Raw genomic sequence first — 20,180 nt, 5'->3', positions numbered from 1 at the left:
GCTTCTGAATAGGATAGATTGGGGGCGGGTGGCCGTTAAATGTGTCAACCCACCAAAAAATATGCACCTACTTGTGGTAGCATTTTTGTCGTTGTTGCCATTGTTGCCGTTCCCATAGAGACACCAAATCAAATCGCTGTGGATGCAAAACGATTTCCCCCACAAATACTGCAGTGACATTTCAGGCAATGTACCTCTCAACAGAGGCCATAATGGGCGAGAACCATGATTTAGACTAGGGATGCAAATTATGCATTCATTAATTAATCGCTAGCTGATTGACCTTATCGATCGATTAACGATTAGAACCATTAGAACCATTAGAACCATTAGAAAACAGTAAAAACACCCTAAAACTCTGACTGCAAGTTGACTTCTAATGGGTCACATTTCAACTTTTTTTTTTAAGTTGTCGGTATATTGCGTCCATCACAGTATCTACAGGTGAATTGCTCTTTCTTGCCACTACACTGTTATAATGATATTAACTAACCGTGTAAAAAATGTTCAATTAATCGCGACTAATTAAATTTAATCGATTCAATCCTTCATCGACAATTAATCGATAATCGATAAATTGTTTACATCCCTAATTTAGACCTGATCATTTCAGAGTCTTGCAACATGTTGTATACGATATTGCAAACACCATGCAGCATTATCGTTACACAACATCAGTGTGATGTTGCCCTAACGGTTGCGCTACTTCAAATGGTGCTCAGGTCCAATCAAACAGCAGCGACGCAACAATTCTTTGAAAAGTTTTTTTATTTATTTTTTTAATATTAGACATGTACAAAAGTTACAACAGGCTATGAAAGAGGACAAGACAACAGACTACAAAGAAGTGCTTGAACTCTGGAGAGCATCAGCATGAGGGCGCAGCAAGCTGCGGCTGCGGTGGCCAAACTAGAGCTTTTTCCTTTGAAAGCTGCTTTTCGTTACAAGCCATGTTTCATGTGCAGCCAAATCACAAGTGAACAACTTTTACTCTTGACTAAAAGGTTTCATAGGAGGGAAAACAAAACATACTTTATTGCATTGAAACACCACATGTAACAAGGCACAGATTACTCAAATTGGACTCTATTTACATTTTTATTAGCTTTGTGAAGCTCCTAGGGACTCTAGAACTCATAAGTTTCCAATGTTACCACATTACATCAGCCGGCACCAGGAATCCAGCGACAACGTCCCGACTCTAATTAAATGAACCAAACTGGGCAACTGCAGTGTGCTTTCAGTTGGTAGATCTGAAAGGGGGAATTTGACGACTTTGACATGATACAACAAAACGTATCTGGCAGCTGGGGTGGACGGGTTGTAGTGTAATGTACGGTATTCTGTCCAGCAAATAATGCTAAATCACGACTGATAGGTAGGCAGCGGTCAGAGAGTAAAAATCATAACCGTCACACCGTTCTGTTTTGTTTTGTTTGGCTTTTTCGACAGGAATGTTAGACAGCAACACATGCGGGGAAAGCAGACGTTCACAGTGTGAGAGAAAGCAGACGATACTCTTGTGTAAGGGCGGATGGGTTAAAGGTGCAGGAGCAGGGAGAGAAAGAGAGAGTGAGAATGTGTTTCTGGAATGTTGTGTGAGCTTGACAGCGATGCGGCAGCTGCAGGAGAGCTACAGGTTTCCCTCCAGGAGGACAGTCTTTAGGTCTGCCGGCTGTCTGACCGTGTAGATGTTGTGGGAGGCCCTCCGTCTCTCCACCAGGGTGGCGACGGCCTCGCCCAGGGCCAGTTGGTCCAGGTAGTCGGGAACCACGTGCTCCGCCGTGTACACGCCTGCGTTGATATTCACCTGCCAGGGGCCGATCAGAGTGGAAGGGGAGGGGTTTATACAGGAAGTAAAGAGAGGAGTAAAAGTGTATTATGTAAGATGTTTTTTTTGGTTTGGTTTCAACTGTGTGAGGTTGATAGATCAATTAGAATCCTTAGCATTTTAATGTTATAATGATAATGCAAAGTTTAACTACTATTAGTATTATTGATAAGCCAAATGATGATGTTTAGCTTAATACGATCCAAAACAAATTGCCATAGCATCAGATAAATTATAAAACCTAGCAGTAAAATAACTTCTTCTAGGACAGGGGCCACCAACACTAGGGATGTTGACAATGAATTGATTATCGATTAATTGTCGATTAAGAATTAAATTAAATTAAATTAAATTAAATTAAATTAAATTAAATTAAATTAAATTAGTCGCAATTAATTGAACATTTTTTACACGGGTAGTTACATTATAACAGTGTTGTGGCAGGAAAGAGCAATTCACCTGTGATGGTCCAAATATACCTAGAAAGTTACTTTTTAAGTTACTTTTAAACAACTTTAAACAAAAAAAAAGTTAAAGTCAGAGGATACATTTTTATTTTTTTTTTACTGTTCTCTAATGTAAAAATGGGTCCGTCATTAACGTGATCAGTGTCTTCACAAAGATGAGTATCATTAATAATAATGTATAACTAAAGGTTAACTGAGAAAGTGTATTTCAGAAGAGTTTAGCAAACTGCTTGCCCTTTACACGACTCAGTACCCATGAAGTAACTCTCAGGTTCAACAAGGTTGGGGACCCCTGTTCTAGGATTTCTCTTGTTGTCCAAAATGGCAGTTCAGGTCCAAAGGATGTAAACTGAACTGTGAGGTCACACGTATCAGCCCCAGCATCTCACCTGGTTGAGTTTGCAGGGCATCTCGGGGTACTCCTCTCGTAGCACCTGGCAGAAGGCCAGAGCGCTGGCAGCTCCGATCGTCAGGAAGCCCGTACCAGGCATCAGCAACTTCTCACCTGCTCCACCTGCACAACAGAGCGTGTCAACCTTCAGACCATGTAAGTAAGTATCCCAAATGATGGATCTGGCGGGACAATATTTATATATATAAATGATTGTGTTGCAGCTACTAGAACCGGCACGAGAAAGAATCACCTGTGATGAAGGTGTAGGTGCAGCTGGGGTCGTCCCTCACCAGGGGAAAGAAGGCTTTCCAGGACACAAACGAGCAGAAGAGCAGAGTCTCAATCACCTGGTGTATTGAAGAAGAAGGAGGTGGAGAAGGAGGAGAAGTAGAAGAAGAAGAAGAAGAAGAATAAGAGGAAGCCTTTATTAATCCCACATTGGGGAATTTTGCATAATTACAGCAACAATACAATATAAAAGACTGGAGATTACTTTGACTATAAGAAGTAAAGAAGAAGATGAAGTCATCAATGTTCATGGGGAAACGTTTCAATGATTTTTGCATGAGCGCAATATTGGAGAACAATGGAAGATGTGCACGGGCACCCACCACTGCAGTTGGTCAGCATTGACAATGACACAATAAGCACGGCTCAGTGCTGCTGATGGTGCTCACCCAGTGCAGCTCTTTCAGGGACTGGGTGTGCGGGGGTCCCCCCTGCCACCAGCTGAATCCCAGAGAGGAGACGATGTCCGTCACCTTGCCCACCTCCTTCAGCACGGCCTCCTTCGCCTGCTCTGCTCCCTCCTCCGAGCCTGGAACACAGGGATGAGTTCAAAAACCACAATTTTAGACCAAAGCGTGTGATTATGGCGAGGCCACAGGCAGCGGATCGCCCAGTTATGTTCTCTCAATGACATTTTTTTATGGACCGTTTATGACAAGTTGGGGCAAAACTGAAGAACGTCGATCACGTCTTGGAGGTCCTATAACAATGCCAGATGAGGAATTTTAAACCAACTGTGTCACTTTTGATTTAGGCGATCCACAAAAGCAAATTGGAGATCCCGTGCAAGCGTTAGTCCAGTGATATATCTGCTTGTACTTTTTCCCTCCCTCCTGTTGAGCAAAGGCGTAGCTTCTGCAGATGGAGATGGATCCTACTGACGGGGAACCTACCTACATTCCCCACAAGGGTGGTGAGGTTGTCCTTTGTGGCTGGAGACACGAATGATCGGAGTTTCTCCAACCGGCTGCTTTCCCTGGAAATGACTGCCACTTTAAAACCTAAACACACACACACACACACACACACACACACACACACACACACACACACACACACACACACAGACACACACATACACACAAACAAAAGATGAGACACGGCATTAATCTGTGGGGCAGACAGACAGACAAAAGCAGCACCTTTTAATGCAAAGACTTTTGAACTTAATCCTGTTCACATTAAAGTGAGCGTAATCGCAGGAGCTCAATCGTTCCCCAAACGTGTGTATCGGGGTCACCCGCAGCGTAAGTGTGACGCCGCAGCAGATGGTCACTTTCTGCTCAGGTCCAACAAAGAAGCTACGCATGCCACGCAAATCCAAAGCCAGTGAATTGACTGCATGATCGGTGGGTAAAAGTGCCCGAGCCGAGTCTGATTCAGTTCTAACATGTATGGGTGACCTTTCAAAAACAAGAAAATCCAAAATGGAACGTGAGTATAAAATCACGCCCTGCGATGAACTGGCGACTTGTCCAGGGTGTCACCCTGCCTTCGCCCTAAGACAGCTGGGATAGGCTCCAGCAGACCCCCGTGACCCTGAATAGGAATAAGCGGGTACAGAAGATGAATGAATGAATGAGTATAAAATCACAACACAATAGTGCTGTGTCTTAATCATGTTATTATCCGTGTATTTACGACTGAACTTATTGCGATTCTTAATGCTATTCTCAATATTATTATATAGTAGTGACATGAGTGCATTTGCGTTTGTCTTTCTTTGTCTTTTTTTTTTTTTTTTTTGCATTGAGCAACTTCAAGAACTTGAACTCATGCTCATATTTCTTTTGACACTGATGGATGACCTCATGCTTACAAAAGAGGTGCTCTCACTATGAACCGTCACCCGTACAGTGCATTCAGCCAATTCCCGACACGCCCGCAGCAACCGTGCGTCACTGGTTACGGAGCAGCTGATTCTTGAATTCATCGCCTTGACAGGTCCATGAAAAACAAGTTGTGCGTCCACACAGTATTCATGACTGACTGAGGCATTTACTAAAAAAATAAGCTGCTAAAATGCGAACAATCTTTTTTTTCTGAACAGTAATTACCTCACAGCATATATATATATATACATATATATATATATATATATATATATATATATATATATATATATATATATATATATATATATATATATATATACATATATATACATATATATATATATATGAACACTATCCTGTTCATATCAGAAAACAATAAGGGGGTAAAAATCCTCAGAGTGGTCTCACATGAGATGCGGCCCCAGGTCCACTTACCTTTGTCCAGCAGACCTTTAACAATCCCGGAGCCCACCGTGCCTGCTCCTCCGAGAACCAACACAACCCTCTCTGAGTTGGACATGCTGGCTGCAGCTTCTCACAACCGGCGGTGGAGGATGGAAAATATCACTCAGAGCGCTCGAGGTGAAGCCGCTGATGACTCGTAGTGCACAGCATCAGTGCCCATCCAGGGTGCTTTAAAAGGGAGGCCAGGGGCCACGGTTCCGCCCTTCTCGCGCTGTCACTCCAAGCCACGCCCGCAGGTCAGCAAAACGACCTTCCGCACTGCCTTCATTCACGCTGTACGTTGTACACGGTGGACTTCACGACGGACAGTGTTTTGAGATTGTGATTGCGTGTGCGTGCACACACCTTAAGGAAGTGCAGTCGGCTTTATAGAAGTTTAGCTCAGGTGAAATGCTGCCATCCAGCGGAGGAGACGATAAAGGCTATGATCTCACTCCATTTAGATACAATTAGTAATGCTAATTTCTTAACGATTTATTTATTTTGTTTTATCGTTAGCATTTTGTAACGTTGGCCTCTTGTATAGTTAGCATTTTTTAGCACCATGTAACTTTTTTTCAGAACCTTGTAACTTTTTTTTTTTTAATCGCGTTTTATTACCCAGAAGTTTAGCTCAGGTGAAATGCTACCATCTAGCAGAGGAGATGTAGGTACAATTACTAATGCTAATTTCTTAACGATTTAAAAAAACAAACAAACAAACAAAACCAAACATTATTATTATCGTTTCATCGTAAGCATTTTTTATATATTTTGTAGCACCTCGTAACTTTTTCTTTTTTAATTATCGCGTCTTATCACCGCTTTCACCGGTCCGCCTCGATGCCTAAAACAAGCGCAACCGCTGCAGTTGGGAAAATCCAACACACGTGACAATGTTTACTTTACCCTGTTCAATCAAGTAGCAGTCAGCTGCTCGCCGGCTACTGCGTGGCCAGAAATGCTTTACACAATTGATTGACAGACATCTGCACAAAAACAGCCACAGGTGAGTGTGCGTGTCATCGTCGGCGTTTCAACCAAAGCCAGTTCTTGAGCCCAACTTTGGGACGCAGCCTCCCGCGGCTAGCTAGCTTAGCTTCGATACCAGTCAGGCAGGCAGGCATGTCATCCAGCTACCCGCATATCATTCACATTGTTAACTGGTTTAGCGCAGTCTTGCTCGTCGACATCATTTAGCAACTTTCCCTACAGTGGTCTTTATACCAGACTCGGCGTAAATGCACGCTGCCCTTCGGCCGTGTCTGTAACTTTGCCTACATTTTCTGCCACTTCCGGCATCTCTACCTCCGCGGGTGGAAGCGCTGCCGTTTACAGCTAAGGGCAGCCTGGCCCTGATGGTCCTAGCACTGAAAGTTGACTCACTGCCGGTTGATAGGCTGCGCCCCCACACAGAGCAGCGCCCACATTTCTGAAGGCGTTTCGGGAGTCATTGTAAAAGTTAGCGGTTGTCAAGTCCGGACTGTTAGCCCGTGCTAACAACACATCCCTGTGCTTTTGTTGTTGAACACATTTTGTGTGAAGTTTCTCGCCGTCTGAACGGGACAAAACCGAATCGACATCAGGTAACCGGGCGGAACTCACATCCGGACTAAACAAGGGAAGCTAGTGCTGACGTCAAAACGTCACCGAAGGCAGAAATTTCGTTTCCCGTGAAAGTTAGCTAGCTTGTGAAGCTGGAAGTCTTTGTTAAAATTCGTCAAAGTTTGACATTCCACGACTTTCACTTTCGTTCACAGCTTAACCTTTGTACTCAGAAGTTCATTTTAAATACATTTTTCTTTGTGGTATGTTTTGTTATATGTTGTATCTTACCTGTCTAAAGTTGTAAACGTCGACTAAAGTCAGCTTATTGTTCTTTTTTTTTAATTTTTTTTTTAAACTATTGTAATAATTAACATTTGTCTTGATTTGGTTTGAATATGATTTTATTAATGTCATCTGTGTAACATATACTGTGTAGCCTATACTGAGGAAGACATTTGAACTATGAAGGACTGAATGATCTTGACCTTACTCCCCATACGTTTCCATCCTTATTTCAAGACTTTCCCTGTTCTTTTTTCCAGCTGAATGAAAGAGATGAGCATCTCCAGACAGAGATCCAGGGACCTGGTGAGTGCCTATGAACACAGCTTGGAGCATCAGATTGTGGGGAAAGGCTCCAGCCTGGTGTGCCAGGATGAGGAGCTGCGGACGCAGGTTGAGGGAATGCTGATGGACGGAGATGCTCGGGAGATGCACCAGCTGGGTCTGGAACCTCTGAAGGTGATGGAGGAGTCGCTCAAAGCGGTAGCGGCCTCGGCGTCAGCGCCAGTCGCCAACGTCAGGAGGGGGAAGTCCAACAGGGGGCTTCAAGGCCTGGCCAAGGCCTTTGAAGTTATGGAGCAAGCAGCTTTGAACCTCTACCTTGGTCCATGGCGGGAGGAGTACAAGACTGTCAAGGTTTGTTGAAGAAGCAGCTTTTTATAGGAATTACACCCAGACCCCAATGAATACCCCAAGTTAAGTTTAGTAGTTAAAGTTATATATATGTAAAACATACAATTCTGTTTCTTTGACGACTCAAGGCATTTTTTTAAATAATAAAATCCTGACTTCTTTTCCCTCTTGCCTTCATTTTCTCCTCTTTTTTGGCCCAGATGTACTCCGGTACGTTCACCCACTACATCAAACCGGTGCTGTCGATGCCACAGATCGAGAAGCTGTTTGGCTTAATGGGCTACCAGCTCAGCTCCCCTCGCCACGAGCAGCTCCGACTCCAGCCCACCAGAGTCGGCGCCACCTCTCTGGACGACTTCCTGCGCCTCTCCTGCGCTTTCTTCCTGGCCCGGTGCGAGTGTCACCTTCTGCACAGTGCTCTGGAGAAATACGCCGGTAACGGTCAGTGGGAGCTGAACATGGTGACGGAGAGGCAGAGAGGAAACAGCCTGCAAGTATGTTTGCACTTGGTTACTTCATTGTAACGTGCTGATTGTCCGATTTTTTTATATTGTTTTTTTGTATTTTCTTTTCTTAAAAAAAAGCAAAAAGTCACAAGAAACTTTGAAAGACAATTTCTCCATTTAAAAGCCCCTTTGGGCATCAGAAACAAACACGAAAGATACACCAGCTGTGCTTCAATAGCGTTCAAAACATTATCAGTCCACTGCGTGTGTTGATGTAGATCCAGTTTTACTTTTGGTAAAATCTAAAAAGTATCTAGAAGATTATACCAGAACCTGCAGCCTGTACAGATACAAACCCGATGAACCAACGGCACCAAAACAGATCCTGACCAACCTGGTGATTATAATTTGTTATTTTTTAGATCTGAATCTAGACTTTGGGGTTGTATTATTTAGGATACTGGATATCACCTTTTAGAGTAGTGTTGGTCGGGCAGTAATCTCATTGACTGTACCTTGATAGCTTGTTTTCCTCTCTCAAATGGTCCAACTTATTCCTGTAGCCTCACACTAACTGCAGTCATCACTCCAGATGCACCAAATCCAGACACCCCCCTGATGCTACGTGATTAACAAAAGCAGCAGCAGCAGATGCTGTAAACGCATTCGTGCTAACGAGGGGGTCTGGTCTTCTGATGCTGACAGGTTGCCTTGGACAACACCAAGAAAAAGTTGGAAGTTAACCAGCCTCCGTTCGGTAGCGAGCAGGAAGTGGACCTGTACACAGACGAGCAGGTGAACGGGGGGCCGAGGGAGGCCGCCCTCGGCGACGACGGCCCCCGCTCGTTGGCCTGGGTCGGCCCGAACACTGCGCTGCCGCCGCTGTCGTCCACGTCCACTGCCAAAAGCCACAGCAACGGCTTGACCTTCATGTCCTCCCTGTCCGCCGCTCTGCCCGCCAAGGAGCCCGTGCACACCTCCACGCTCAACTACCACATCACCAAGAGCTCGGCCCTGCAGTCGGACCCCGCCAGAGGCTCGGGCGGCGTGAAGGTAGCCAAGCACCCTTGCGAGGAGTCGCCGTTCGACGCGGCCGACCCGGAGTCGCACAGCCTGCAGGCGGAGCCGACGGGGCTCCCGCAACGTGCGACTGGAGCCAGCCGCCCCTGCAGCTGCCTCGACACGCCTGGCGGTTGTGTGCAGCACTGCATGCATTGCAACGTCTCGCACAGCATTACTTGTGCCTTAGATGGGCGCTGCAACAGGCTAGGCCACCAGCTAGAGTACACCAACCTCCTGGGCGAGGAGCCGGAGTTGAGGGCGGGGTCGCCGACCCTGAGAGTCGGCGCATCGCAGAGTCTCAGCGGCAGCAGCGCGGCCATGTCTTCCTCGGTTCTCCACGACGACCCCCGAGCGATGACCCAGCACCCGCGTCCCATCAGCTACCACGAGTGCTGCAACCTCGCGCAGCTCAACCCTCAGGTGCTGTGCGAAAGCTGCCGGGTCTTCCACTCGGGTTCCTGCATGGAGAAGGATCGCTGCCAGGCGCATCATGACACCAAGCCGCTGGGCGTGTGCTCGTGCGGCAGGAAGTGCGCCAGGGGCCCCCTGGTTCTCTGCAGATACTGCGGCGCAGAGTTTTGTAAGGACTGTTGGTACAGGAGCCCTCTTGAATGTACCTGTGGCCAAACGTTTGACCAGTCATCCTCGGTGTGATTTTTGCATTGTGAAAACGTGTTGCACTAACGAGGCACAGCTAGCACAGTGTCACAGTGCCTTAAAAACCTGCGTATTGAAAATCAAGTTCAGTGACAAACTCAGATGTTGCCTAGAAACAGTGCTTAATATCTCTTTTTTAAAAATGTGGTCTTGCAGCACCTTGTGTCAAAGTGGCCATATTTAATGTTTATTATGACCATTTTTGAAATGTTGTGTAAAGTGAGACTTGAATACGTAATGGTGTTTGTGTTATTTTGTCACCTCATTGTATTTGGACAGCAAAGGGGAGTTTTTTTTTTGTTTTGTTTTTTTTTTTAAATCTGTACTCGCTGCCTGCTCACACTCTGAACTGAAGAGTCAATAAACAATCAAGTCTGTCACAACTGGTTTATTGTTAGCATTGTTTTATTTTGAGTATCTTTGATGGCCGTGCTGCCTCTGGTGCACAATGTAATTTTGGACGGTAATAAATTATTTTTAAAACACTTTACAAGGCGCTTTTAAAGTCCTGGAGTTTCACTTGATCTTGTAAAGACGCTTTCTCAGGAAACAGAGACTTCGCGCAAAAGAGGAATAGAAACTATCACGGTAAGGAAGTGTTCGACAACTGCGCTGGCAGCCATTATGCATCCCAGTCCGGATAGCTTGACTGTGCACGGCACAACGTAGAATGTTACGAAATAATTACAGTTTTGAGTCACGGTTATTCAGGCACTTGTTGCTCGTCCCCTCTATTCGTTGAAAGCCTGCCAGTTGACGTTGATGAACGTCTTGCTGTCCATGCGGTCGATGTAGAGGACCCCGTCCAGGTGGTCCATCTCGTGCTGGAGGATCCGGGCTGGCCAGCCGCTCGCCTGCCACGTCACTCCCTCGCCCTTCTCATTCAGCCCTGAAGGGAGAACAAGCCGACGAGAAATATAAACCATAGACGACGCTCTTAATCTGAGGGAACTTGTCTAAAAGGAACAATAAAGTTTGTATTTATAAACCTGGCTCTCTGTTGCCTGTACACTAGACTTACAAATGAATGTACAGTCTGCAAAACCACGGCTTTTCCACCCGAACACATACGTACCAGACACTTCCACACACCGGTAGCGTGGAACTGCAGCAGAGAAGCCAGTGATGCTCTCGCATGCCTCCTGAAAGATCACAGTCTGCCCATCCAGGACCCTCAGCTTGGGGTTTATGAAGATCCTCAGAGGCTGGGCGGAGAGACCTCGGAACTTCCTGGATGCTGGCGTACTCTCGTGCAGCATCTTCTCCGGGTACTCCAGGGCCAGGATGCGGAGCGGCACGCCCACCTGAGGCGCACTCAGTCCCACGCAGTCAAGCTTACGCATGACTTTCACCATAGTCTTGATGACCTGTTGGATCTCGTCCCCTTTTATGGCGGAGGGATCAACGGTGGCTGCATGTGAACGCAGCACAGGGTCTCCCACCTGGCATACGTGGCTGTAGGGTGGACTGGGTGGAGGCCGGATCTTGTGCTTCATGTACTGGAGGTAGGAGCGAACCTTCACTTTGCTGCAGTAAGAGTGACTGCAGGGAGCAGGCGCTTGAGGGGAGAAATTGGAGCGACATAAGCCAGCAGTGCAGCCTGTTACATTGGATGCACGCAGTCTGAAGCCCAATCTAGAGATCTGAAGCAAAGATGATTTTGCACTCATGTTGGAAGTTTCAGCTGGAATGACGATGACCCAACTGAGAGGCAATGCTGCAGGAGAAAAGACAAAAGTTTGTCGGCTATGAAAACACAACAATCACATTTTTAAATCTTTGTAAAAACCTGATTTGGTATGAATAAGGACTTTTAGTCCATCTCGCCAATCTACATCAAATGTCCAGGACAACCAGTCAATAAAATGATAGGATTTTAAAGACATGGTATTTTTCCAGCACTAACTGTTTTTATAAAAAAAACAAAACTTTCCAGCACTAGCTTAGATCTACAATTCTTCTTTGGCATGTTAAGTACTGTGACAAACAATGTCTTTCTAAATATAGCTGTTGTCCCGTCTAGAGTTGTGAAGCACCGCCGCCCGTCACCGGTGTAGCCCGGTGTATAAAACACGCAGTCCGTGCAACATTCACGACTTTCTCGACTCGAGCTACCAAGCTAGGTCACTAGCATTCCATCGCAATTCTTTTTTTTAAACATGAAAATAACATTGTAAAGTAAGCATAACATGTAGACATAAGGATCCTAAATAATTTGAGTTATCTTACACTAATGCGTGTTACTCCGTTTATTCATTTCCACCAGGGGTAAAGACAGGGGAAAGGGAAGCTCAGAGAGCAGTTCACGGAACTATTTCCTGGTCACGTCACAACTGCCTTCACAATAAAAGTAAACACGTCTTTCCCCAAGGTGGTTTTAAGGTTCGCTTTCTGGCAAAAACTTTATTTTGGTAGCGCCGCCGTCTTTGGCAGGGAAGTGATTCAAAAACGAAACACGACGTAAACACCGCCCAGAAGCTCCTGGCTGAAACTTGCCGTGACATGTCCAGCTGGTCGGCGGGCCCAATACACAAGCAGCATGCAGCGGTTTAAAAAACAGCACCGGGCGGATGGCCGCGGAGTTTCCTCTCGACACACTTCTGTACGCCGGAACAACAACAACACCGCATCACCGAGCTAATTAATGGAAGGAGGGGAGCAGCGTCCTGTCCGAAAATGTTTCTGCAGTTTCCCGAAACTGCGCCTGTGGATCCTGGAGCACGTCTGGGCGCACAAACCGACGAATTTACACCAAGGTTGTTTATTATTCCTAGTTGATTTAACTTTCATTCAATATTATTTCTAAACCGTCACTGCTGCGTTCACTTAAATATTAAGTTTTTATGCTCGTTTCACATCTATGTACACATTTTAGCTGTGTCTTACTTTGAAAGAGCAGACTGTAGTAAACAGGTGGACATTGTTTTTGCATCTCATTGACGTTACGCAATTTAATTAAAGGGTCTTAAACGAGAACTCCGTTCCAGTGGCCTGTTCGTTTCTGTTATCATTATGTGTTTCAGATATTTGATTTAATTCTGATAGATGAAAAATGATTTTCCAGCACTCACTCCTTACAAATTGTGTTTTCTCACAGTTTTAGACCTTTTAGTGTTGCCAGAAATGGATCTGCCGCCTCTGAGCCTTGAGGATTCGTGGCGGATTCGTGTTGCTTCTGCCCAGGTGTATTCCATCGTCAAGAACAGGGACGTAAAGAACTTTGAGAGAGTGATGGACCTTATGGAAAACGTGTACAGACTCCTGCCCACACTGGTTGCCCCAATCAAGCACATGAAGGTCGTGTTTGGCTTGAAGACAATGGTAGGGTTGTGAGTTGTAGCACCCGCGCTTCAGCGGCTGGTTACGGCTCAGAGCTGTAGCTGATTGATCTGATGGAGTTAATGCATATTCCACCTTCTGCTTGCTCCTCCTTCTCTTCCGTCCTTCAGTTCATCATGTGGATGCTGAGAGAGCGCAGAGGAATGGTGGAAACGATGCTTAAAATCAACCAGTTCTTTCCAAACAAACTCCCTCAGTACCAAGGCCAGTGTGTGAGTGTTCAGTGTATCATTATAAACATCCCGCCTGTTTTTACAACGTTTAAAATGCTCGTATTCTGTCTTAAAAGTTTAAGTTAAGAAGTTGTGGCCTACTTTTTTTTTTTTTTTTTAATTACCACTTATTTCTTTTAATGCTGTGCGTACATTTTTTTTTCTTCTTAATAATGTTCACTTTTTCACAGAGCCAACGTGACATGTTCCTGATGATTAAGAACCATGTGGACTTCCGGTCTGAAGCCCAGGCGCTCACAATGGACAGGGCCAAACTTAATGGTTACATCTTGGTGAGTTCAGCTCATATGCAGAATTGTATTAATAAAGCTGACTGATTTGCCTTCTGTGTTCCCCAGAGTTAAAAGTAGTTGTAGTTCTCTAAAATACATCATGGAATGTGTAGAGTTCCCAAATGTCTTCCTTTGTGTTTTTCTTATACGTTGATGGACCTAAATGTGTTTTAAACATCTATACTGATCGGTTCAGAAGCGTTTCTCCGAAATTTAATTGTTCATCCAATTCTTCCTGGGAATACAGAAGCTCTAAATTGTTGATTTGTTTTTTCTTACTTTTTACCTTTTTAATTGTGGTTTTTCAGAACTATAAAAACACTTCAAAAACCAAATAGTAAATTTATGCAAATCATAAATTAATCGTGGTTAGATGTCAGTGAGATTATTCTGCACATGTTGGTTTTCAGCGAGGCTTGAAGCAGGGGTTACTTTGTTCTCCTTTATGCCCAATTTCCCCACCAGAGGGCACTGCTGACTCACTGTAATTTATTTTCTGATAACAGGAAAATAGTCGTTGACACAGAATATTCAAGCTATTATGTAATGAGGTAATGAACAACCAACTTGTTGTACCTTGTAAGCAGACCTTATAAACTCCGTGCATTTCTTTTTGTAAAGAAAGAAATTACAGTCATTTCTTATTTGGGGTGGTAATGACTGAGCAAATTTTGAAAAAAAACAAAAAAACAAAAATTCCTGTAAATTCTGGATTGCAAGTATTAAAGTCCATTCAGCAAAGCATTAAACAAACAAGCATGAAGTACACCATTTGTTCAAAACAAGTTTATTTATTCTGTACTTACATAATTACACAAGATTACACAAGATTTTTGGCAAACCAGGTTATGTTTGCCGTTTGTCCTGCACTTGTACTTTTTGGCTTTTTACAATGTAAATGTTTTCCTTTGAAGTGCTTTTTTCCCCCTTTTTTTTACAGAATGAAATGGAGGGGCAGTACGGTGAACATTATGCCCAGAAAGTGGAGGACAGACTGCTGCACTACCTGAATGAGCTGGAGACCATGCTGCCGGGAAAAACTCACGTTGACGAGGTGTGTGTGTTTGAAAAGAATGTAAGCGTGGGAGGAACCTTTACCAGCCTTAGTCTGTATTTCCTGAAGTCTTTGCTGAATTATGACCGCTCCTATTCAGAGACCCCACATGTGGCACTCAACTAAACAAACGGAGATGACCAAGAACTTTTCCTTCCGGTGTGTGATGCTTTTAAACTAGATACCTGATAAAAGCGGTCCTGCCACTGAGGAGGAGAGGCTGCTGTTGGAAGTGGTCACCGCTGACTCTGCAAACGTGGGCACGGCTCTGAAGACACTGCTGCACTGTGGTAAGAACAAGTATCTTACATGCAGTGAAATTCACCCTGAGCGGAAGAAGAAGTTATTATATTGTCATTAAATTATTAACTTCCAGTGGCTTTAACTTGACTTCACTGGTGTTTTCCCTTTCTTGACGTTGTTCACTGTTTACTGTAAATGTATAAATTAGCATCAAGGCATCCTAAGGGGCCCTTCAGTAGGACATTCACACTGCTTCTGTGTGTTTGCAGAAGATGCTTTTGCAGACTTCTTTACTTTTAAACATTTCTTTTCCTTGAAGCAAATGAAGAGAATGTAACGAATGGATAAAGACCTTCAGGTGGATAATAAGTCCTGCTGGAGAAGCAGAACTTAATATATATGTGTAATAAAGAATTTATCTGGGATGTCATGTGATGTGATGTTCTTCCAAATGTGTTCCTGTCTCTTCAGACGTTGTGTGTTGCAGTCTGGACAGTCAGGCGCCAGAACATGGAACAAGCGGTGCGGAAAATGCTCCCCGTTCCAAAGTTCTGCTCCAAACTGCGGAGGATGAAACGCGGCAGGACCGCCGCCAACAAGGCGTTTGCAGGCGCGGCCCTCCGTTATTTGAGCGCACGAAGTATCGTCGTGACGCCGGCGTGGGAAACGACGAAGGTCTCGGGGAAGCGACGCCGCCTCCCCAGTTCTGCTCCAAACACGGGCAGTGGGTGGAGACCATCCTGCAGCACTGCACTGACGAGACCGAGGAGCCGGGCCCTGCTCCAGCATCTCCTCTGCTCTTCCTCTCCTCCTCCTACTCCTCCACCTCGTCCGGCTCTTCATCGGACGACCTCACTCCCTCCAACCTCGTTCCCCAACACGCACCTTCGCAGACCCCCAGCGTGCCTCGCGCTGAACGCACATCCACCGAAGAGAAGCCGAGCTGTGGATGGGCAGACGATGCCTCCCAAACACATTGGCCTCTTCAGCCCTCTGCATCCCGACATGGAAGTTTGGTAGATGTTGCTTCCACCAAAGGGACCTGTGATCTCTTTGCACCTCCTCAAGCATCTCCCGATGACGTCCACACAAACAGACAGACCACCGATAACTCCAGCAACGCTGCCACATTCCAGGGAAGAACAAGAGTCGGTGGAACCCCGAAGGAAACAGACCAGGGTCAAACATCTCCCGCCTCCATCATCAGCCGTCAGCCACCAACTCAAAAGTCTTGGTCTGAACCCTCCAGAATGTTCGAGCAGCTTTGTCACGCAAAAAGACCTCTGCAGGCTTTGGAAGGGGACGGTTTCGAGGCGCCCTCATCTGGCTTTGCGACAAGTCGTGCGTCATCAAGCGGTAACGTCGGTTGCTCCGGGCCTCTCGCATCCACCTGCACCTCTGAGTCGTTGGTGTTTTTCCCACAATGCTCAGCTCGCCAAGTCTCCCCCTCTGGCGATTGGCCTCAGAGCTCCACGGGAAGTTGTCACCAACCTCAAAGTCTCTCTGCTTTCCAGTCCCCTGCCTGCACCACCGACGACTCCTTCTCCTCAGACTCCACTCACGTGACCGAAAGATCTGAGACCAGCCGAGTCCGGAGACCCCAGCTGAAGTTGTCCCTCCCTTGTCAGGCCGCACTGCTGCAGTCCAAACTCTTCCAGCCCATTGTGAGTCTAACCAGGCTGAGCTCTCGGCAGAGGTCTTCCCAGCCAGCCAGAGGAGAGGAAGAAGATCCATGTTGTTCTTTTGATCCAAACACTCTTTACTCTAGTTATTCCTCCAGCAGCGGAGGCGATGACTCGCTAGTTTACGACCCGGACTACAAACCAAGTATAAAAAAGAAACAACTGCTTCTGGAGTATGAAGCTGCCAGGACTCTCATCTGAGAGCATTTAGAGCGACGGAATGTTTCACAGCGGAAGTTTAACGAGTTCAAAATCTTCACTTGTCAAAACCAGACTCGTAAAAATCTTTGACCTACCTTTATGTGGTGTTCTAATATTGTTACTGCTGTTGAATGTCATGATTAAGGCAGAACATTCTCACTTGTTTTATTAGCAAACAGCATTTGGCTGTTGTAAGTGAAGCAGGATACTGGAACAAAAGCAGCAGAAAAGGGAAGGACAAAGGGGATAAAAGCCAAAATGTAGCAGGTGAACAGGCTCGGCAAGTGTCTGTTCAAACATTCAAAAATTCAGAAGACTGTAATGTTTGTGAAGGTTCTCAGTCATGCAGGTCATCTTAAAGTAGACGGGTTAAGTTGGGGCAACTGGACTCCGCGATCGCAATCTTAAAATTCAGGATCACAAGAACAAGTGAAGATGTCCCAACCTAACCCTTTGACTAAAATGCCATAATATGTGCAATAACAGTTTCCTCCAGTAGTCCAGCGATAATGTGACTTTTTTTTTTTAACAATTTGTTAATATTTAAAATATTTTACAAAGCTGTTACAGGTCTGTGCATTGTAATATAATAAAGAAAAACATGGTATCAAAAATATTGTCATCGTCGTCTTGAATTGCTGAGTCGCAGGCAACTGGACTCGGTGAAAGGAGCTAAGGGTGAAATCTCCTTGAGTAACCAAGAAATATGTCCAGTTGTCTACAAGCCAGTGCTTAACGACAGGTGTCGGAGAACAAACACAGATGGATCGTCATCACGATATAACTGCTGTCAACAAGTCAAAATGAATGGAGTCAAATGTTAAAGCGTTTGTTGCAGTAATTCTATGAAAAAAGGGGAAATCTTGAAAATTATTTTTGTCTGCGGCTTGTACGTCATGGTTGCCTTTCATTTCCAAAGAATCTCCAGATACAGCACTCAGCATAAAGCAGTCTGAGCATCTCAGTCTCAGCAAAGTTGGCGGTCAGTTTCGTCCAGTAGTCGGATGCCAGTTCTTAAAAAGTCTCACAAACCGGCCTGAATGTGTTCGTGACTCAGCGGGGGTCAGTCCGCCTTATCAAGGTTGACGCGCCGAGATCCGCCTCCCCTCGGTGCGTGACGTCCAGCACTTCTTCGGCCAACTGTACGCCTCTCCTCTTCCGAATGGGCCAATCGGCTGGGCGAAAGTCAGCGGCGGTATTGCGCAGGATCCCGTGGCATGATGCAGAAGCAGCGATTGCGTTATGTGTGTACAGCGTTGGCTAAAACAAATGGAAACATACATTACAGCAGCTGATCACCGGGGGTCTGCGCTGGGGTCAGCAGGAGCCCCCCGCCCTCTGTTTGCCTACATGTGTTGACATAATCCTGTTCATGGGAATAGTGGATAACGGTTGAGGTAGGATGAGGATACCTGTGGCTGGGTCCGACTCATTCCTTTAGTGGCACTTTGAATGAGAAACTACAGCCTACTATGGGAACCGGAGCAGAAATCTGTCTCTGGTTGGTTTTGTAATTCAGTCATTGTGGTAATCCTTCAAATAAAGTAACAAGTCCAGGAAATCCAGAGCCACAATTTCAAACAGCTGCTAAGCCCGAGTCTACTTTTTAAGTTTATTCCCCTGCTGACATGTAAAAATAGGCTCATGAACTCTACTGTGTAAAGGTGAACAGAAGCTTTACAAGGCCTGTCTGGCCAACATCTATTACGTCTTTTTGGCCCACAGCAATCTGGCAAGACGTGCACCGCTCTGCAGAGCGCTTCAGTGTGCACTAATTCTGTTCCCATTGCGGCGACAAGTCATTACCCTCAACACTGGAGATGTCGCCTTTGATGCCGGGTTCTGCCGTGCCGCATGTTCTGCAGCTCCTCCACTCCAGTAGGAGCGTCGGAGCGCCTGATCGGACTATTTGTTATTTGTCTGTTGGTCTTGTGGACTTTATCAGCGTTGCGTTAACGCGCCTGGCAGGACTTGACTGTTTATTTATGTCAACAAAAAAAAAAACCTCACTTGGGATCTGTTTCAAAAAGTCAGTTATGTGAAAACTCTGGAGTTTGTTTAACCCTGAAATGGGCGAGAGTCCTGGTTGGTCGTTTCAGGAGGTGGGAGGCGTCTCAAAGCCGAGACGGGGTTAACATTATCCTGTTTCAGAAAGTGAAGTAAGTTTGTTAGCTAGCTAGCTAACAAACTTACTAGCGATCTAACTTACTAGCTAGCTATCTAGATAGATAGATAGATAGATAGATAATCTCTCCACCCCTTACATTTCATTCCTATGGATTCCTCTTTTGTTTCATGTTATGGCCATGTGAGAAAACCTTCATATGCACACATGACCCTGTAAAGATACTTTTGTGTTCTTGTGGGGATCTTCCTCTTTTGCATATAGGTGAAACTGGTGCTCCGGTGTCTTCCTCAATGGCATGATTTTGATTTAGGCGACTCACTTGTTCTCTCTTGTTCTTCATGATTTCTATATGTCCTCAGCAAACTGGAGACCGTCTCGTCTCCAGGATCAGCATATTTAGATTCTGAGGTAGATCAATTGTGTTTTTTTGTTTTTTTGTTTTTAAAGCGACTCATTCAAATGTTCCTCACAGGGACAATCTGTTTTTCTCCAAACTTGTGGCATCTAATAATTCCTCCAGGATGGGATGTATTGAAGCAGCGTTTTCTCCGCTGCAGGCATTTTTACAGCACATAGTGATTTATGGAGCTGAGGGGTCCCCTCCTCATGATCAAGTACCAGGCAATGAGTTTGCACTTTTGGACAGAACCTCAGCTAAAACATGTGAGCAACACAGTAATACTTTTTCTTCTCCCCCCCACCCCAAATATGCTCTTGTTTTGATTAAAATTGTTATTTCATTTGGAGAAATGCATTTAGCAATTTGGGAAGGCACGGACGGCGGCCGTAAAGAGAGGGAACCGTTTGAATGAGCCGTGGTTACATAAGTGGTAGTTTTCCACAGATGCTCATGCTCACCGCCGCCTGTCTGCCATTCCTGCGAGTCACTGATGAAACTGGGGGTTCACTAAAGGTGAGAAGAGTACGAGAAATAATTTGCAGAAATGACCCATATTCTTCCAGTAGCAAAACAGGCCCCATCATCGGCGTGTTGGTCAGTGTGATCGTATTGATTTGACAGTGTTTTGGGGCTCCCGTCAGGTAACACAGGAAGTCACAACATGTTTCGAAAACTCTGTTTTTTTCCGCCGGTAGTTCGTCATTTGGTCATAAATAAGTAACTTTTTGTTTGAACAACACA

At 45.3% G+C, this 20,180-nt stretch overlaps 4 protein-coding genes across 7 annotated transcripts; 2 read left to right on the top strand and 2 right to left on the bottom strand.

The window, feature by feature from the left end:
- Positions 1-749: 749 nt before the first annotated feature.
- LOC142883934 (uncharacterized) lies at positions 750-5,694 on the bottom strand. Of its 2 annotated transcripts, none has more exons than XM_076019268.1 (6): positions 4,018-4,273; positions 3,874-3,981; positions 3,370-3,509; positions 2,943-3,039; positions 2,688-2,812; positions 750-1,810 (listed from the first exon to the last, which is right to left on the bottom strand). In XM_076019268.1, the coding sequence occupies exons 1-6, from the start codon at positions 4,055-4,057 to the stop codon at positions 1,634-1,636; spliced, it is 687 nt and encodes a 228-aa protein (XP_075875383.1). In that variant the 5' UTR covers positions 4,058-4,273; the 3' UTR covers positions 750-1,633. The 2 variants fall into 2 exon arrangements, with proteins under 2 accessions (XP_075875383.1, XP_075875382.1); XM_076019267.1 differs by lacking the exon at positions 4,018-4,273 and adding an exon at positions 5,251-5,694 and having other exon boundaries at positions 751-1,810.
- Positions 5,695-6,112: 418 nt separating this feature from the next.
- spata2l (spermatogenesis associated 2-like) lies at positions 6,113-10,274 on the top strand. Of its 2 annotated transcripts, none has more exons than XM_076019263.1 (4): positions 6,113-6,268; positions 7,350-7,725; positions 7,923-8,216; positions 8,874-10,274. In XM_076019263.1, the coding sequence occupies exons 2-4, from the start codon at positions 7,354-7,356 to the stop codon at positions 9,882-9,884; spliced, it is 1,677 nt and encodes a 558-aa protein (XP_075875378.1). In that variant the 5' UTR covers positions 6,113-6,268; positions 7,350-7,353; the 3' UTR covers positions 9,885-10,274. The 2 variants fall into 2 exon arrangements, with proteins under 2 accessions (XP_075875378.1, XP_075875379.1); XM_076019264.1 differs by lacking the exon at positions 6,113-6,268 and adding an exon at positions 6,294-6,845.
- Positions 10,261-13,117, bottom strand: pdf (peptide deformylase, mitochondrial). Of its 2 annotated transcripts, none has more exons than XM_076019266.1 (3): positions 12,993-13,117; positions 10,963-11,604; positions 10,261-10,776 (listed from the first exon to the last, which is right to left on the bottom strand). In XM_076019266.1, the coding sequence occupies exons 2-3, from the start codon at positions 11,555-11,557 to the stop codon at positions 10,619-10,621; spliced, it is 753 nt and encodes a 250-aa protein (XP_075875381.1). In that variant the 5' UTR covers positions 11,558-11,604; positions 12,993-13,117; the 3' UTR covers positions 10,261-10,618. The 2 variants fall into 2 exon arrangements, with proteins under 2 accessions (XP_075875381.1, XP_075875380.1); XM_076019265.1 differs by lacking the exon at positions 12,993-13,117 and adding an exon at positions 12,117-12,253.
- LOC142883930 (uncharacterized) lies at positions 12,393-17,525 on the top strand. The gene is made up of 7 exons (XM_076019262.1): positions 12,393-12,643; positions 12,985-13,208; positions 13,337-13,438; positions 13,630-13,731; positions 14,672-14,806; positions 14,967-15,075; positions 15,500-17,525. Exons 1-7 carry the CDS (start codon positions 12,532-12,534, stop codon positions 16,909-16,911), a joined length of 2,196 nt encoding a protein of 731 aa, XP_075875377.1. The 5' UTR covers positions 12,393-12,531; the 3' UTR covers positions 16,912-17,525.
- Positions 17,526-20,180: the final 2,655 nt, after the last annotated feature.

This window comes from Nelusetta ayraudi, unplaced genomic scaffold, assembly GCF_046127955.1.
Source record: "Nelusetta ayraudi isolate G7.1 ecotype Tasmania unplaced genomic scaffold, CSIRO-AGI_Nayr_v1 ptg000009l, whole genome shotgun sequence".
NCBI classification, from domain to species: domain Eukaryota; kingdom Metazoa; phylum Chordata; class Actinopteri; order Tetraodontiformes; family Monacanthidae; genus Nelusetta; species Nelusetta ayraudi.
This window is presented reverse-complemented; position numbering and strand designations above follow the sequence as displayed.

Coding starts and splice junctions, on each gene's coding strand:
- LOC142883934 (XM_076019267.1), bottom strand. CDS start 5,335: ATGTCCAACTCAGAGAGGGTTGTGTTGGTTCTCGGAGGAGCAGGCACG. Junction 3,982..5,250: donor TAAAGGTCTGCTGGACAAAG/GTAAGTGGACCT, acceptor GTGTGTGTTTAG/GTTTTAAAGTGGCAGTCATT. Junction 2,813..2,942: donor CACCTACACCTTCATCACAG/GTGATTCTTTCT, acceptor TCTGTTGTGCAG/GTGGAGCAGGTGAGAAGTTG.
- spata2l (XM_076019263.1), top strand. CDS start 7,354: ATGAAAGAGATGAGCATCTCCAGACAGAGATCCAGGGACCTGGTGAGT. Junction 7,726..7,922: donor AGGAGTACAAGACTGTCAAG/GTTTGTTGAAGA, acceptor TTTTTGGCCCAG/ATGTACTCCGGTACGTTCAC. Junction 8,217..8,873: donor AGAGAGGAAACAGCCTGCAA/GTATGTTTGCAC, acceptor TGATGCTGACAG/GTTGCCTTGGACAACACCAA.
- pdf (XM_076019266.1), bottom strand. CDS start 11,557: ATGAGTGCAAAATCATCTTTGCTTCAGATCTCTAGATTGGGCTTCAGA. Junction 10,777..10,962: donor CCGGTGTGTGGAAGTGTCTG/GTACGTATGTGT, acceptor TTCTCCCTTCAG/GGCTGAATGAGAAGGGCGAG.
- LOC142883930 (XM_076019262.1), top strand. CDS start 12,532: ATGGAAGGAGGGGAGCAGCGTCCTGTCCGAAAATGTTTCTGCAGTTTC. Junction 12,644..12,984: donor ACCGACGAATTTACACCAAG/GTTGTTTATTAT, acceptor GTTTTCTCACAG/TTTTAGACCTTTTAGTGTTG. Junction 13,732..14,671: donor AACTTAATGGTTACATCTTG/GTGAGTTCAGCT, acceptor TTTTTTTTACAG/AATGAAATGGAGGGGCAGTA.